Source organism: Scheffersomyces amazonensis (genome assembly GCF_036850825.1).
Source record: "Scheffersomyces amazonensis strain UFMG-HMD-26.3 chromosome Unknown RJT21scaffold_2, whole genome shotgun sequence".
NCBI lineage: Eukaryota > Fungi > Ascomycota > Pichiomycetes > Serinales > Debaryomycetaceae > Scheffersomyces > Scheffersomyces amazonensis.
The window spans coordinates 205,563-222,087 of NW_027042742.1; the positions used below are offsets into that span (position 1 = coordinate 205,563).

Below are 16,525 nucleotides of genomic sequence, written 5' to 3' on the forward strand. Positions count from 1 at the left end.
AAATATAATCACAAATGCCTCATGAAACAGATCTACATTGTTATAGATGAGCATTGTCTTAATTACAAAGGCCTTTGTATTCACTGTAGTTGCAATTATCCGTAATAAAAATTAAAAATGGATTTAAGTCCCGATTTGTTAAATCATTCAAAGGGTTACCAAATAAACTATTTAGTGGCCTGGTACATGATGATCCTTTACCTTACCGGGTTTGCCTTACCTTGCCTTACCATGAAAGGGCCATATAAAAACGTTCCACTTGCGAAAGGCATTCCATTACATCCCAAAGGGGTCTGCAACATGCATGAGCCTTATAATATGATCAAACAAGCATGGTTACCACATGGTACGAGCAAATAAAAGCAAACCGTAGTAGTTTTGTGAGTTGTTCCAGTATTTTCTATGGTTTTTTTTTAGTTTTTGCGCCTTTCGAAATCTGGAAAAATTTTGCCGTGCCCATGAGGGTTCATTCTAATTCCTTGCTACTAGCAAGGTACTTTCATATGAAAAGTAGGTTGTATAATAGATTCATGTTGACCGGAGGCACTACTCGATGCCATCCATTGTAATTGGAAGTCTAGACAAATAGACAAGAAAACAAACCATGGTTACCAAGACTTATACTAAGAATAACCCTCTAAGAAAAAAAAAAAGACAAGTTTGACTCCGTATGTTAAGCGGCAAAAATAAGAAAAAAGAAAAAATAAATCTGAAAAGGAAAAATGCAACCAACAATGGAAGAATAACAACAATAATGCCAGTTCCAAAATAACTTTTAAATCGCCGTTAGTTAAGGAACATTACACGCTTCCGGTAGCATAGCTTCATGTAGTATTATGCCAGGGAAAGAATATATAAGGAGCCAGAATTCCTAGAGAAATTTATTGAATTCTGTTATATAATTTTTAATTCTTCTAATTATTTTTAATTAATTAAATATAAAAAAAATACATTATCATTATCATCTACAAACTACTACAACTTCAAAGCACTCTTAACAGACTCAAATATATTGTGAAATAAAACTAATTTAATAATATTTACTACAAAGAACTAAAATATAACATCATTTAATTTTTGTTTTTTTGTTCCATATTAGGAAACGTAATTAAGACAAGTCCAATGGGACTACAACAAAACTTTGAATGATAAATATGATAACGATCCAGAAACAAAACTGGGAAAACCTCTAATCGAAAGACAAACAGCAACCACTTAGAACAGTAGTAAAAAAATAATAATAATAATAACAAAAAATAACAACTACAATAACAAATGCAACTTATGGAATAGATAATGCTAAGAGGGGAAAGATGATAATGATAATGTACTCCTTTATGAGTGAATTGAAACACAGACCAGCTGTAAATATGTAGACTTTATTAACATAACCAAAAACGTATTCTTTTGAGCGAAGAAATTCTTAAAAAAAAAAAGGTTGAAAACTCATCTTTCAATCAACAATTTCTTGTTTGATGTAATGCGAAGCATGAACCTCAAGTTCTTGTGTATCGAAATCATTTTCAACCTTAACTTTAATTACTTTTTCGTCTTGATCTTGATCTTGATTAGATGCTAATGGTGATTTTTCTTGTTGATGCAGTCCTTGTAACTTACATTCAACAGTTCCTGTACAACTACCGGTCTCAATATGAGTTTCCAACCATTGAATATTGTTTTCAAAGAATTGAAAGCATCCTGCACATCTACCGCTGATACTGTTTCTTTCATTTGATTTAGTACCTGGTGGATATATGAAATGCAAAGCCTTCAAGTGAGTCTTATAAGTATCTCTTCTTGAAAATCCACCAGTTGGATGACATTTAGTACCACTTGTACCATCACTTGGTTCTTGATAAAATGGACATACAAATGCCTTGGCAGAATTATGCTTCTTCAAGTGACGGGTTAAATAACCTTTGACTTTAAAAGCAGCAGAACAATGAGGGCAAGAATGATTTAACACATCACCATTATTGTTGGTTAAAGAATTAGATCTACTAGATTTCTTAGCTTCTTGAATTGGTTGTTCAGATAAATCCATTGGCTGCTGTTTAATTGAAACAATGTTTGATTCACTTTGTTCAATCTTTATATCAGCACTGTTTACAACACCATTCAAGTTAGACTTCTTTTTCTTATACTTCTTTGGGGATTGTGGCATCTTAGGTTGTTTATGTTTTTGCTTTTGAGCTTGGATGGATTGGGAAGCCAATAAAGATGGCTTTCTAGTATTTGGAACACTTGTTGGAGGAATAAATTGTTCTTGAGATAAAGAATATTCAAAATTACTAGATGATTGAGAACTAACTGAATCGAATTTTCTCTTTCTAGAGAAATCTTCAATATCGTCATCTTCATCACCAATCAAAGCGTCAAAATTAGTAAATGGAGTAACATTATTGGTTGAAGTAGAAGCACTACCATTATTGTTGTTGAACTTCTTGAAGAATTCATCATCTAAGGGACTTATATAACTTTCATTAGAAGAAACAGACGAAGACAAATAAACATCAACTTGATGGTTGAAATCGTTGAAGTATGGAGCAGAATTGGTTGCAGTGTTTAAACCAATCATGTTACTGAAATTGTAACCATCAGAGAATTCATCGTCATGTTGAATTTGGGATTGAAATTGTTGAGCGTTATTATTGCTATTATTATTCATATGGATTTGTTGAGATTGTTGATAGTGATGTAATAATTGTTCATTACGTGCATTGAATTGATTTTGATGAGCTTCTAAGAAGTCATCGAATTCAGGCAAGTTTGGTTTAGCATGATGAGGGTTCATAGCAATACTATTTGGTGTATTATTGTAATAGTAAGGCATTTTAACGTTTTGAATATTGCCAACATTTGAATTAAATTGTCCTTGATAACTAGATTGGTTTGCTTGAGGAGCCATTAAAATCCCATTATTAGATAATGAGGAAACAGCTGAATTAGCGGTTGAAACCGAGTTAGAATCAACATATACATTACCAGTAGTGGAAATGAAATTAGTGAAAAATTCAATTTGATCATTAGAACCAGAAAGACTTAAATCTAAATCATCAGCGGCACAATTTATTGGCAATTTTGATTGGTTTTTTGAATTATTCAAGTTGACAATACTAGCATCTTTTAAAGATGGGAATAATTTGTTAGATTTTTGTTGTTCTTGAGGTAATCTATATAATAAATCATTCAAAAACTTGAAAACATTAACTTTCATTCCCAATAAGTTTTTGGAAGTAATAGTAATATTGGCAGCATTTTTGTCGTTTAGTGTCTTTCTGTTGATTATGATATTCTTGGTTTTTCTATTGCTATTATTATTGGTCTTAGAAAATGGATCCATAGATCTAGTATTGGTGGAAAAAGTTGTGGCAGTAATGCCAAGTGATAAGACGAACATTATGATAGTCTGATATTAATTATAGGTGGTAGATAGATAGTAAAATGAACACTCCAGATACAAAAAGTTAGGCTTGCTTGCTTTTTTTGGTAGGATTAGATCGATACTTTTTAATCTACAAGTAAATGAAGAAACATATACGATAATTTCTGATTTTGATCGAGTATTTGCTGGAGGATCTTACTACGGTTATGGAGAAGTTATTGTCTTTCCTTATCGTAGTCGATTGTTGTGATAAACAAAAAGAAATAGGGACTGGTAAAAATTTTCCCTGTCTTTTGAGACTTTTTTTGTTTCAATTGGTGAGTGAGATTTGTGTGCGGATTTTCCTTCTGGAACGAAAAATTACTGACTAAACCCACAGCTGACTGACTTAAAAAATAAAACAGATATATTATAAATATGAAAAATTTCAGGTTAGTCGGCTCGTGATCGGGAGTGAATAATTTTATGAACTATGTAACTTGATAATATATAGAATTTCTATTCCTCCGCTAATGATTGGTTAAAATTAAGGGGAAAATCAAAGCTAAACAAGAACTGAAAAAAGCTGAACAAATAAATAAATATATAAGTAAATAATTAAATAAAAATAAGAAATTTACTTTTTGAAGGTTAAGTGGAAGGGAGGAGGGGATGTAATATATATAAATCAGAATAAGCACATATTTGATTTAACTAAAACAATGAATAAATCCTTAAATCATATTCTATCGAATTATTCAATTGTTAAAAAATGATTATCTCTCTATTTCAGTATCTCAGTATCTCTATATCTCTGTATCTTTTTATTATGTAAGAATTGCCAAAAAAAAAATGTCGCTTTCTTGCAAAATTTCTTTTTTTTGTTTATACTTTTTTAAGTTTAATTTACTTTACAATGTAGTCTGTCGGCGCACAAAATTTGAACTGTTTGGAGTTATCAGCCACTATGCCGAAATAAGACAGATGACTTTAGAGATCCTCTACCATCAACAACTTCGATCAAAATATGTCCTAGATTGCAATGGTTATTCCAAAACCCTTGAATAAGCGCAATTCGTGGTATCTCCTACAGCCTAAGTAATTAAGTAACTAAGTAACTTTGTCTCTATCTATTTTTATTTTTCATTCGAAACGTCGGCTGTTTTATTTTTTATTTTATCCATTATTTTTTAAATTTTAATTTTGTTCTTTTTTTTAAAAAAATTGGTGCCGTACCATAGTTAACGAAGAGGATTGTACATCATAGATATATCAATAAGTGAACGACATCTTTTTGCGCTATAAGTCCGCCACCACACTACTATGTCTCCGCATTTTGTACAGGATACAATCCCGAATAGAGTAATCATCCTCTGACCTTCCAACGGGACTCTGTTTCCACAGTTTTATCTTTCAATTGCTCTACTAACCTTTTTCAACTTTTGCCTTACGCTTTTTGCCTTGATTGCATTCATTCACTCAATTAATTACATTTATATACTATGGCTTATTCTATAAATAGGTCTTAATTTGAATACCTCTCAAATGGTGGTTCAGTTCGTCAAAATTCACTCGGGTTCTGTTTAATCAATAGCAATTGTAAAAAATATTATTATTATCATAAAATCAAACAAATAATAATATTTTTACAGGTTCCAAGGTATGCCCGTTAACAAATTCTCTGTTGTACCCCTTGACCAAAAGTTAAAACATACAACAGAAGCGGACTCTCTGTTACCTTCCAAATCAAGCATGAAAGTAAGTGACATATCGGACAATTCGGGGTACTTAACCAGAGATAGATAACAGGATCTCTTCATTATCTACCAAAATACGTTGTATTGTTTCATTCAACCCGAGCGCCTCCTTCATTTCCTTCCTCTACTGATTAGGCAAAGAGGTATCACTTGTTAGTCGAAATCACAAAAGACTTATAACATTAGCGACAACGTATCTAATCTGTAAATGGTATATAAAATGGACCATATATGCAGGTCACAAGACCAAAACAGTAAAACATTTAAAAATGTAACATATGAACATTTTCTGTTGCAGTGCATGATGGACAATGGTTCTGTAGACTCACAATCAGTTTTCAAATAAGTGGCTTTAATATACGGAGGCATGGAGGTTTGTCCTTGACTCGGGCGGTAAGCTACAGTATTCCATTACATATTGATATGCAAAATGTTTTATCTGAGTTTCCGACTTGTCTTTGCCTTTACAACCATATTTACCACATAAGCTAATAAATTCGGTGAAAAATCGGTGATAAATATGTCTTAATATGTTTTTACATACAGCCATACGGGGCTTGACACTAAAACAGATAGAATTACGATTCATAAAATTAGAGCCAAGACATTTGCATTTAAACTACAGCTACACCCCCAAAATATTCGAATAACTACACCCCCTACAAAATAATGTGAAAAATTCGAGTAATCATGATCTATTTATTGGAGTTTGATACGAGTGGACGAATCAATCAATCAAATTGATTTATATTAATGGTAATTGGAATTGACAACGAATAATGATCCACTTAATATTTATAATATGTCAACATTGTTAACCAATTGTTAACAAATGAAAGTATCTTAAACTGCACTACACAACTTATTTACTCAGATGACTCTCTCTCCCCTCCTTCTCTTTAAAATCTTATTACAATAACCTTATTTGTGATATAATCTTTTAAACCCTCTCCAGATAAGTTAAAAAACTGTAAGTTAGTATCGACCCACTGCTGTGTATAAATTACCCAATTCTGACACTATTAAATTCCTTTGAAACGACTAAAATGTGGTGCTACAGAAACCGTACGGTGGTGGATTGACTATAGAGCTTACTTTCTCTTTTGATAATAGGTAGGGTCCAAGTACAAAACCCAAAGCAGTTCTGTTTTGTACTTTTTGATTTTCCTCGGGACCATAACCGGAAGCCCGCGCGCACGGCCGCACGACATTCTATTGATAAGAACCAATGTCGTGTCCAATTAGGCTTAAAATATGAATAAGACCGATCTCTATTGTCTTTTAAATTGAAAACTGGTTCTGAAAATGGTTCATTGTTACTAAAACTTTAAATTATAAGATCGACAATGAAAGAGTTTTTATAGAAGTGAATAGACCGCTCAATTGGTTAGTTGTCATAATCAATAGTGTACTTGGAACTTTATAGTTAGTTACATAGGCGAACTCGTTAATCATTTAAAAAAAGTCTGAGGAGAAAGTAAGTACAGTACTGATTGAGAATTGAAATTTGCAGCATGCAAGCTTTTCTACTTCATGTCGCTGTTATCCGGGGATAGCTTCAAATGGTCCTGTGATTATTCTCTTACGACTGTTAACACCCCCGCAGTTTTCTCATGTCCTATATTTAATCCTGAAGACATCCAACCTAACAAGAGCCAAGACTTCAAATAATAACTTGGCGATGACTGGTATGAATAACATCTATCAAATTGACATTTCTTCTCTTACTTTTTACACGAGAGCATTTTGACACGCTAAATATTTTGTAAAACTAACTGTCTACTGGAATTATAATCGAATAATGAAATTTCTCATTCGTATTTCGATTCATTGTATGAGAGTTGATGACGCCCATTCTGAAGTAATGTCACGCCAGTCATTTTATTTAACCTTCGAAATATGACGTATTTCCTATTTTTTCAAATTATGATTTCTTCACTCTTCTTTCAATTATATATAGCAATCAGGCAATTATTATGATTGAATTTCAATTTATTTTATGTCGTGATTTTAATCACGTGATAGATCAATTTTAGATTTTAGCCAGCGCATTTGCCAACGAAGATGAACAAAAACTTCGTTCCTTTGCCGAAGTGATCACATCTATCCTTCTTTTTCATTATTACGTTTTAACTAATTAGTCCAGGAGAATCTTGCAAATAACACAGTAATCCTTCCCCCTACCCCTACTAAGTTTAGAAATCTATCAAATTAATAATGTCTGCTTTAGATAAATCATTAGATGATATCATCTCATCCTCCAAATCTACCAGAAGAGTTGGTAGAAAATTCGGTAAAGGTGTCGCTAAACAATCCAACAAAGTTGGTAAGAAAGTTGGTGGACCAAATTCCAAGGCTAAGAAGTCAGCTGTTGCTATCTTTAAAAAACCAGAACCAGCTGTTGCTGCTGCTTTAAGTGCCGCTATTGATACTAGTTACGCCACCAAAGTTGTTGCTTCCAACTTACCAAAAGATTTGAAGCAAGAAAACGTTAAGGTATGTTTTTAATAGTCAACTAAATGTCTAATCATTAATTTTGACCAGGACATTGATTATAAGAAATAAAAACGCAAAATTCAAAATAGAAAGAAAAACAGCTTATAATGATGTGAAATATTAAGGAAAGTGAATAAAAATTTCATTAGTACTTTTCCATCATTTAGCTTCTTTTTCAAATTTCTTAATCTCATTCCTCATACTTCATGCTATTCATGATTTATAGAGTTTTTGGTTAAAAGACGTACTGTTCAAATCAAGTTTTTCTGATTTAACATATTGTCTTGCTAGCTATTAGTCTAGTTCTAAGTCTTATGAAGTAGTGTTTAAGATTCATTTGATTCATAATCACTTATTCATAATTTATTTTTCTTCAATTGATCTGATTCAATTTAAGTTAACTTTTACTTAAATGTAAATTTAGTCCACTATGGGTATATTTGAATGAAAGAAATAGTATCCAATAGTTTTGTTGCCATTTTCAAGATGATTTTACAAAAGGTGGGACTGTTTTTATAAGTGCTAGTGACTTTTCAATTCAGAACTCGATCATAAGTTTTGTTGTTGAGAAGCACGATGATGCCCCCATCTTTTATCTTCACGGGATAGCAGAATTTAATTCTTTTACGGGATTCAGTTTATCTCAAATCACATTTAACTGTCAATGTTGTCACTGATCCTAAGAACGAGAATTTGATATTCTGCATCTTCGAACTTGGAATTGAGTTTAATTCTAACTACTGATTATCAAGTATGAAGTCTATTTAAATCCAGGGGGAAAGGATTGTGTTAAGTTATGCATTATAAATAGATAGATTTCTACCTTCATACTTGTTTCTGAGTTAGTTTCTCATATACTTGCTGACTTTTTAATTAAAGTTGGTGATGATTATTCTTAAGCATCAAAACTGGATCCTACTAACGATTTCTGTTATGTTGTCAATTTACGAAGTATTTTCACTTTCCATATTCATATAAAAAGCCCATGGACAATGATTAAATGATTTTTGTTTCCTAAAGCGCTTCATAAGACTACCAAAAAGATCTAACAACTTACAAGCTGTTCAAAGGTTTAAAGACCGCAAATTTACTTTATTTTTCTTTTTTGATTTTTGAATTTTTATTTTTTTTTGCATTTATTTATTATTAACAATTAGTAAGAGACTAACAATTTTCTAGGATTTCTTCCAATCACAAGTTGGTGGAGTTATTAGCGTTGCTTTAACATATAATGAAAAGGGTCAATTCAGAGGTATTGCTACCATTATCTTTAGAAATCATAAATTAGCTTCTAAAGCTGTTGAAAAATATAATGGAGCTGCCATTGATAATGGATCATCTAAATTAAAGTTGGAATTAATTGTTGATCCATCCAAGAAACCATTAACTTCTAGAATCACTCCAAATAAAGTTGCCGCTACTGCAGGTGCTGGTAAAAAGAAATTGGCTGTTGCAAAAAAGGCTGCTGTTGCTGTTAAGGCTAAAGCCAATACTAAGAAGGCTCAACCAAAAAAGAAGCAACAAAAACCAAAGAAGAAGACTGTTGAAGAATTAGATCAAGAGATGGCTGAATATTTCGCTTAATCTTGTCATTTCGTATCTTCTGCGTGGTTTACTCTTATTTGTATAATTCTTGTAGGTCTTTAAGACCCTTATGTAGTATTTGTATTTGAAATTGTTTGTCATTTAAAATTACTTGATATAATATATTATTTTGTTAAATTACTCGTAAACTGAAATCGAATGAGTTTGCAAAAACAATTTGGGGCGGTTGTATGCAGGCGCGCGCCCAAATAGGATAAAACGACAAATTGGCATAAACTGACGCCTAATTTGACGACACTGTTGGAGGATTAAAGGTATTATAAAATTTGAAACAATTTTACAATTTTACAATTTACAATTGACAATCTCCCACTTGTTCGAATATATATATTTGAGTTATTAAATAGTTTAAACACTGTTGGTGTTTTTGAAAGTTTTCTAACTATAATATTTTTGATTTCTGTAATAATTCACATCTAGAAATTTGCACTCTTCCATGCCGCAGAATATTGAATATATACTAACAGCTGAATTTCATATTGATAAGGGTCCTTCATTGGTCCATCAATATCCAAGTTTATTGCCTGGGTTAAACAATTTATATTTCTTACCTGAATTGATGCTTCCAGATCAAATCCATAAGAGAGATGAAGATTTTACCTTATTTTTATTATACAGAAATACTTATACTGGAGAATTTCAATATCTTTATAATAAATCAAAATGTGAACCAGAACCTTATTTCCTTTATACTGTGGTTATAAATATTAGAGATACTAATTTCAAGCGTGGTTCAAGTATTAAATCATTATCAATTATTACTAAATTAACTTATTTCAAGAATTTCAAACCATTATTATTGATTGCTTTAGATAAATATTTTAAAAGTAATGATTTAAGTATTATAAAGGAATTATATCAAGCTGTCAATGGGAAGGTATTGGATATTTCAACTCCTCTGAATAATATTTCTATGGTTAAAAAACTATTGATAACATCCATTCTTGACTTACCAATTCAAGACAAGATTTACTATGATGAATTATTTAGAAGTAAAATATTAGGTATTGATAAGGATAGCTTGATAAATGATGAATTATATATTAGGAAAGATCTCAGTTTTAATTCAATTATTAACTTCAATAATATGAATATTCCAATTAAGATACCCATGATACAATTACCTGATACCTTTGGTGATTACCTAAATCCAACTGATTTAAATTTTAAACCAAATTTAATAAATTTTTTACAAGCAAAGTTACAATCCGATTCTTTAAATGATGAATTAACAGTGTACGGTTTACAGACACCTCCAATTATTGTTTTGATTAATGCCATTTTGACTGGGAAAAGAGTTTTATTTTTAAGTTATGATAATAGTTCAGGTTATATAATTGATCATATTTTATTATTATTAAAATTAGTGACTGGTGGAGGTATTTTAACTGGATTATTAACCAATTATAATGTTTTCCCTATAATAGATGTTTCTAAGATAGATTTATTAGAAGAATGTGATTCATTTATTGCGGGAACTATTAATCCATTCTTTAAGAATAATGATAAATTGTGGGATCTTTTATATGATCTAGACACCAACGAATTGATTATTTCAAAAGAAATAGCGAAAGATGAGGATGAATATGGGTTTAAGAATTCTATTATAAGTGAAGATGCTAAATTCCTATCAAATTTGCAATTATCTTTATTTAACTATAATGATGACTTAACTACAATCCAATTAATTTTCCGAAGACATATTAATGAAATTATTCGAATATTGTTGAGCTCAAGGAATCTTTCAGTAAGTGTCAATAAATCATCAAACTCAAGCCATAATAAAGATAAAACCTCTCAATTGGTGCTATTAATGGAAGGTATTGGATATTTCTGGAATAATGATACTAACAAGCTCTTGGAAATATCTACTTATCAATTAATTTCGAAGAAATTTCAGGATTTGTTATATGAAGAGAAATTTAATTACACATTACAATTACCAAATTTGGCTAATGAATTGAATTTGATGATTGATTTGCATTATCAATTACAAAGTTTAAATAATAGTAACGCTAGCAATACACCAGGTACTAAAGTCATAAATGAAAGAGAGATATGGTTTAATATTTTGAAATATTTGATTAGTGGGAAATCTCTTGAAATATTACTATTAGTCAGTTACCTCATACCACCTAATTTCTCAACTAGTTTACAAAGTTCATCTGCGCATGGAGGTAATTTAACAATATTTGATAAAAACAAAGGTATAGAGTTATTATTGATAAATTTATTCAATAAAGACGATCAAATCAAGTCCAACGTCATTATGATTTTACAAGAACTTCAAGATAACTATCTTTGTGGTTGGTGCTTGAAGTTTTTCCTCAAATCCAATTTGATTTATGAAATGGCATTTGAAGATTTGGTGCACAATTTACCAAATGATGATTGATAACATAAGCATCGTATATACACTGTAATATATATCGAACTATTATTAGAATTGTATAACTATATACATGTATTGACTTTCGTTAACTTTAAATTAATAGACTTACTATTAACTTCTGGAAGGTGGTTTATAGTATTTAGATTGATCCTCTTCTTTATTATCAGCTGACCAAGGATTTAATACCGAGAAGAACCCTAGACGATCACCTGGACGTCTACTAGAGTATGAATTACCGCTACCCTCATAACGTGACACTCGAGATGGATCATTAGTATAGTCCATGGTAGGGTTATTACTAGGGAATCCTGGTCTTTGACCGAATGTACCGAATTCTTTAACTTCGCTGTCTATTCTTGCATCAGTTTCCTTTTTATGTCTTTCATTCTTTGAATATTCAATATGTTTTTTTCCAACAAGGAAAAGTGATATAGCTACACCACCATATATTCCTAGCTTTGTTAATAAACCTCTTCTAGTTTCCATTTGTAATATTATTATGTAAAAGTGGTTTAGTTAGTCTAATACAAATTTATTGTCTTATTCTCAAAAGTTTTCGGCCTTTGATATCTGGCCAATTCACACGACTGGCGGAAATTGAAAGAATAGGTGGATTTTGCAACCCTTTAAGAATGGATTCATAACCTTACCTATGTTGTTTTACACTAGCTGATATTGGGTTATCTCAATAGCTATTAATGGAGTTAAAAATAAGATTAATTAGTGTCAAAATTTCTTACATACAGCCTATCGTTCATATGCCTAATGTGAACAATGGGATGATACCACTGCAGGACCAACTTCCAGAAAGACATCCACATATAAATTTATATACGAGTTATAGAGCTTGAGTATTTCAGTTCAATTGTGAAAATAGAATGACAAGTTAATGCAATTGTTGAATTTTGAGTTCTTAGAGTATTTGTCAAAAATATTGAAAAAATGTTACTAATGAACACAGAGTGATACAGTATTACACATTGAAGAAGAATACCTTTTTCATGTCTCTCACGGAATTAACCAAAGTTAATAAAATGATCAAAAGGCCAATAAGAAAATGACTTCAATCCGTAATATCTCTATTGTTGCATTGATATATCCGATTTTTCTTCTACGTCGTATAATGCTTTCAAGATTAACCTTGCAGATTTTTCTAAAAACAAAGAAATAAATTAAGAACCGACATATTCCACAATGTCTTAAACAGTAAGAACCAATACCCTGTTCCCAAATTCTAGCGGATTTAATGTATATGCCTAACATGTGAAGAAAAAAATGGACCGAGGTAGCGGCGCTTTTTATGATACGCGGTTAATATCCAGAGCGAAAAATTATGGAGAAAGTATGGGGAAATGTAAATAAATAGAAAATAGAATATCTCTTACCACTAACTAATGATCTATCCTACTTTCAAGTTTAGGAAGTTAAAATGGCGAATAATACTGAAATAGATGAGTTGGCTCACGCGATTGCTGGTGCTGGTGGAGGTGCGTTGTCAATGATAGTTACCTATCCATTAGTCACAATATCTACATTAGCTCAGACAAAGCAAAAGAGACAAGAGCAAAGATTAAAGGATAAGGCAGCTGGAAAACCAGTTAACGAAGACGATAATTATGACACTAATATCATTAAGTTCGTGCAAAAAAATGGAATCCTTAAATTGTATTCTGGATTAGAAAGTGCTCTTTATGGGATAACTTTAACAAACTTCATTTATTATTATTTTTATGAATGGAGTACTAAATTTTTTATCAGCCGTCGTCCCAAACATTCTCAACAACGTGGTTTAACTACAATACAATCAATAATAGTTGGTGCTATTGCTGGTATTTTCACATGCATAGGTTCCAATCCTTTCTGGGTTGCCAATACCAGAATGATGACAGACAAAAGCAATGAAAGCAAGTCAACTTTAGCAACATTATTACACATTGTGGAAACCGATGGAGTTGGAACTTTATTTGCTGGTGTATTTCCAGCATTGGTTTTAGTGATTAATCCTATTATACAATATACCATATTTGAACAAATCAAGAATGTTTTGATCAAGCGTGGGAATAAGTTCACGGCAGGAAATGCCTTTTTCATCGGTGCTTTTGGTAAATTGATTGCTACATCATTAACATATCCTTACATTACCTTGAAAGCAAGAATGCACCTTAAAAGAAAGGATGAAAAAGAAAAACAAGAGATTGAAGGAAAGAAAGAAGAATCCATGGTTCAGCAGATCTTAACTATAGTTAGAGAAGAGGGAATTGAAGGTTTATATGGAGGCCTTACTATCAAGTTAATACAATCTATTACTACGGCTGCCTTTTTATTTTACTTCAAAGAGGAATTACTTAGTGGTAGTGTAAGACTTGTAGAGATATTCAAGTTGTTAAAGTTAAAAAATAATGGCAAGAAATGAAAGAAGAAATAATAAAAAATGTTTAGAATACACTAGATGCATGTATAGTTAGAATAATGTAATCAAAAACAAATCTCTCAGTTCATTAAAATATTTATGTAAGTTCAGGCGCAAATTATTCAGGGGATTGAAAATCTTTATAACCGATTATTTTGAGGTGATAGTTTGACGAACGAAAACAATTCAAATGCTTCAAAAAGATGTTGCATTGAAATTTCGGGTGATAGAGGAAACGACCGACTACAGCAAATGAAGGATTATGAAAATGAGGATACAACTTTGCAGCGTCAATTCCAAAATATTTGAAAATCTATAATACTTGCATAATTTTTGCCGAAGTCCATTTAATTTTTACTATCACCAACAGAAGCCGTATACAACAATGCTAGGCAAAGTAATGCAAAACTCCTATAGTGTATACTAATTTTTGTGAAGGTGCACTAAAGGGAGATAGGAATGTACTGCAAGTGTGTGTATGTTCTTAGCTCCGAGAGCACACATTTCGTATAAAAGAATTTTTATTATAATGGGAAACACTATTTACGCGCTCTAATTGAAAATTTGAAAATGAACATGCGCTACTTACAAATCACTGGTTAACCGATTTAATCTGCCAAGAGGCTGAGATGCAAAATTAACCACCGACGAGGTCGCAAAATAAATTTCAAGAAGCATGATAACACACCGGAAAATTTCTGGATTTATCAGTAAATAAGACTAAAGATCATTGAGCACGGTGAATGAAGTGGAGAAGTGTAACTTTGAACAATATATAGACTTCAGAAAATAATCGGCTTGTTAATTTTAAGTTTTATTCATAAAGATAATAAGATGAAATTACGGGAATTGGTTCATGCTTAAACTTCTGAATGAGAGCGGATATTATGAAAAGGGGAATAATTTAGTTATTTAGTATTATCTATTCGATTTACATACGTTCGGAAAGGAGGAGATTATTCCTAGTGCAAAATCCGCCCTTGCTTGAAGATATTAATTTAAAAATCGTTGGAAGAAATTGTAAAATAAAAAATAAAAATAACGTAAAAGGACCTAGAAAATAAATAAACCAGAAAGAAAAATTATTAAATAAGCTACTCTCTTTGTTCGGGGATTCATACTAATCACCATGATATGTGGAATACATCTCAGCAGCTATAGGCAATAGAACCCGAGCTCTGCATTTCATCGCGTTTACTTGATAGCCTTTCAGTGAGCAGGATAGATGTTGATAGAGATCGCACAAGTGGGGGTGCTTTAAAATTACGTCACCACAAATTCAGTATTTTTTTGTAGTATGTTGTAAGCTAGCTAAGCTTCTCATATTTTCTATTCCAATTTCCACAGGAAGTCGTACAAGAGTATTTACCTTTGCGGTGTCCGCCTGTCAACCAGAAAGCTATCTGTGTTTGACATAGAGTGGGGAGATCATATTGGAGATCGAAAATAAAATAAGCCTTTTGTAATATTTTTAAATTAATTTTTTGATGTTTCATTTTTCCCTTTTCTTTCGGAGTACTATTTTCAATTCCCTCACAAAAAAATTTAAAAATAAATTATTGGTGAACTTGGGGGATTGGACTTTAAGCGGATCAGATTATAGTAGAGATAAAGGGAACTCATTGTATCAAATCGCAGTGTCAAGGTCTCTGTCATACCAATTAAATATTCTGGACAGCCATATTAGTTTTAGTGAACCCTTTTGATGTTTTTAGAGTAGATCAAAACAATAGCTATCTAAATAATTAAAAATTATTTAAACAGAAAGTGTTATTTTCGAAGGGCTGGCAAATAAGTTGTCTGATCCGATTGTTGATAAATATTTTTGTTATACATCACATCCTTACCCAGTTAGGAAATATTGCACACTAATGGTGCTGTTCGGACGAATTATACTTAAGTATGTGATTTTGTAACTACTGCTCGTTTGTTGATACCACTTTGTCTTGAAATATTCAAGAGGTATGTACGTACGGAATATTGCGTCCTCTTGTTAGGCTGTACATTGAGCCAAATAAAAAAATAAGCTAAAAAAGATCTGTCGAAGGGAGGAAAGAAATAGAAAAAGCATCAACAAACAAAATTGATTTTCAACATTACAGTTATTTTTTACCTCTGCATAATTGGGGGCATATTGAAGACGCAATTTAGTCTTTTTGAGTGAAGCACTAACACAGAACAAAACTTCAAAATCCAATAAATGCACATGTAAGTATTTAATGCATATGCGTAACGGAGGATCTAATTTTTTTTTCTTTTCTTTGGGCTTTAATCTAGCTTAATGCCGACATCTTAAATATTAGAGAAATGAACAAAAGCGTTCTATTGTCAATTGGATATTGTATCAGAAAAGCCAGTAGATTCCCATGGCTAATAAACAAATGAACTAATACAACATAGGAGTAATCTTTTAGTACGGATTTGGGATCAACTCACATTGATTAAAAGACATTTGATTATTGCTATTATAAATTCTATTATTTTATTGTTTGCTTTCTGTA

At 31.5% G+C, this 16,525-nt stretch overlaps 5 protein-coding genes across 5 annotated transcripts; 3 read left to right on the top strand and 2 right to left on the bottom strand. All coding sequences in view use genetic code 12, as the record gives it.

Moving 5' to 3' along the window:
- Positions 1-1,453: 1,453 nt before the first annotated feature.
- STP1 (Stp1p) lies at positions 1,454-3,400 on the bottom strand (the record flags this gene model as incomplete). Its single annotated transcript, XM_064880068.1, has 1 exon — positions 1,454-3,400. The coding sequence occupies one exon, from the start codon at positions 3,398-3,400 to the stop codon at positions 1,454-1,456; it is 1,947 nt and encodes a 648-aa protein (XP_064739057.1).
- A 3,828-nt stretch (positions 3,401-7,228) lies between these two features.
- RJT21DRAFT_118320 (RNA-binding protein) lies at positions 7,229-9,396 on the top strand. The gene is made up of 2 exons (XM_064880995.1): positions 7,229-7,617; positions 8,797-9,396. Exons 1-2 carry the CDS (start codon positions 7,339-7,341, stop codon positions 9,199-9,201), a joined length of 684 nt encoding a protein of 227 aa, XP_064739058.1. The 5' UTR covers positions 7,229-7,338; the 3' UTR covers positions 9,202-9,396.
- Positions 9,397-9,468: 72 nt separating this feature from the next.
- On the top strand, positions 9,469-11,671 carry MEA1 (Mea1p). The gene has a single exon (XM_064883636.1). It carries the CDS (start codon positions 9,659-9,661, stop codon positions 11,615-11,617), a length of 1,959 nt encoding a protein of 652 aa, XP_064739059.1. The 5' UTR covers positions 9,469-9,658; the 3' UTR covers positions 11,618-11,671.
- RJT21DRAFT_18917 (uncharacterized protein) lies at positions 11,672-12,133 on the bottom strand. The gene has a single exon (XM_064883635.1). The coding sequence runs from the start codon at positions 12,098-12,100 to the stop codon at positions 11,726-11,728; it is 375 nt and encodes a 124-aa protein (XP_064739060.1). The 5' UTR covers positions 12,101-12,133; the 3' UTR covers positions 11,672-11,725.
- Positions 12,134-12,900: 767 nt separating this feature from the next.
- On the top strand, positions 12,901-14,108 carry RJT21DRAFT_118323 (uncharacterized protein). The gene has a single exon (XM_064880996.1). The coding sequence runs from the start codon at positions 13,044-13,046 to the stop codon at positions 14,025-14,027; it is 984 nt and encodes a 327-aa protein (XP_064739061.1). The 5' UTR covers positions 12,901-13,043; the 3' UTR covers positions 14,028-14,108.
- Positions 14,109-16,525: the final 2,417 nt, after the last annotated feature.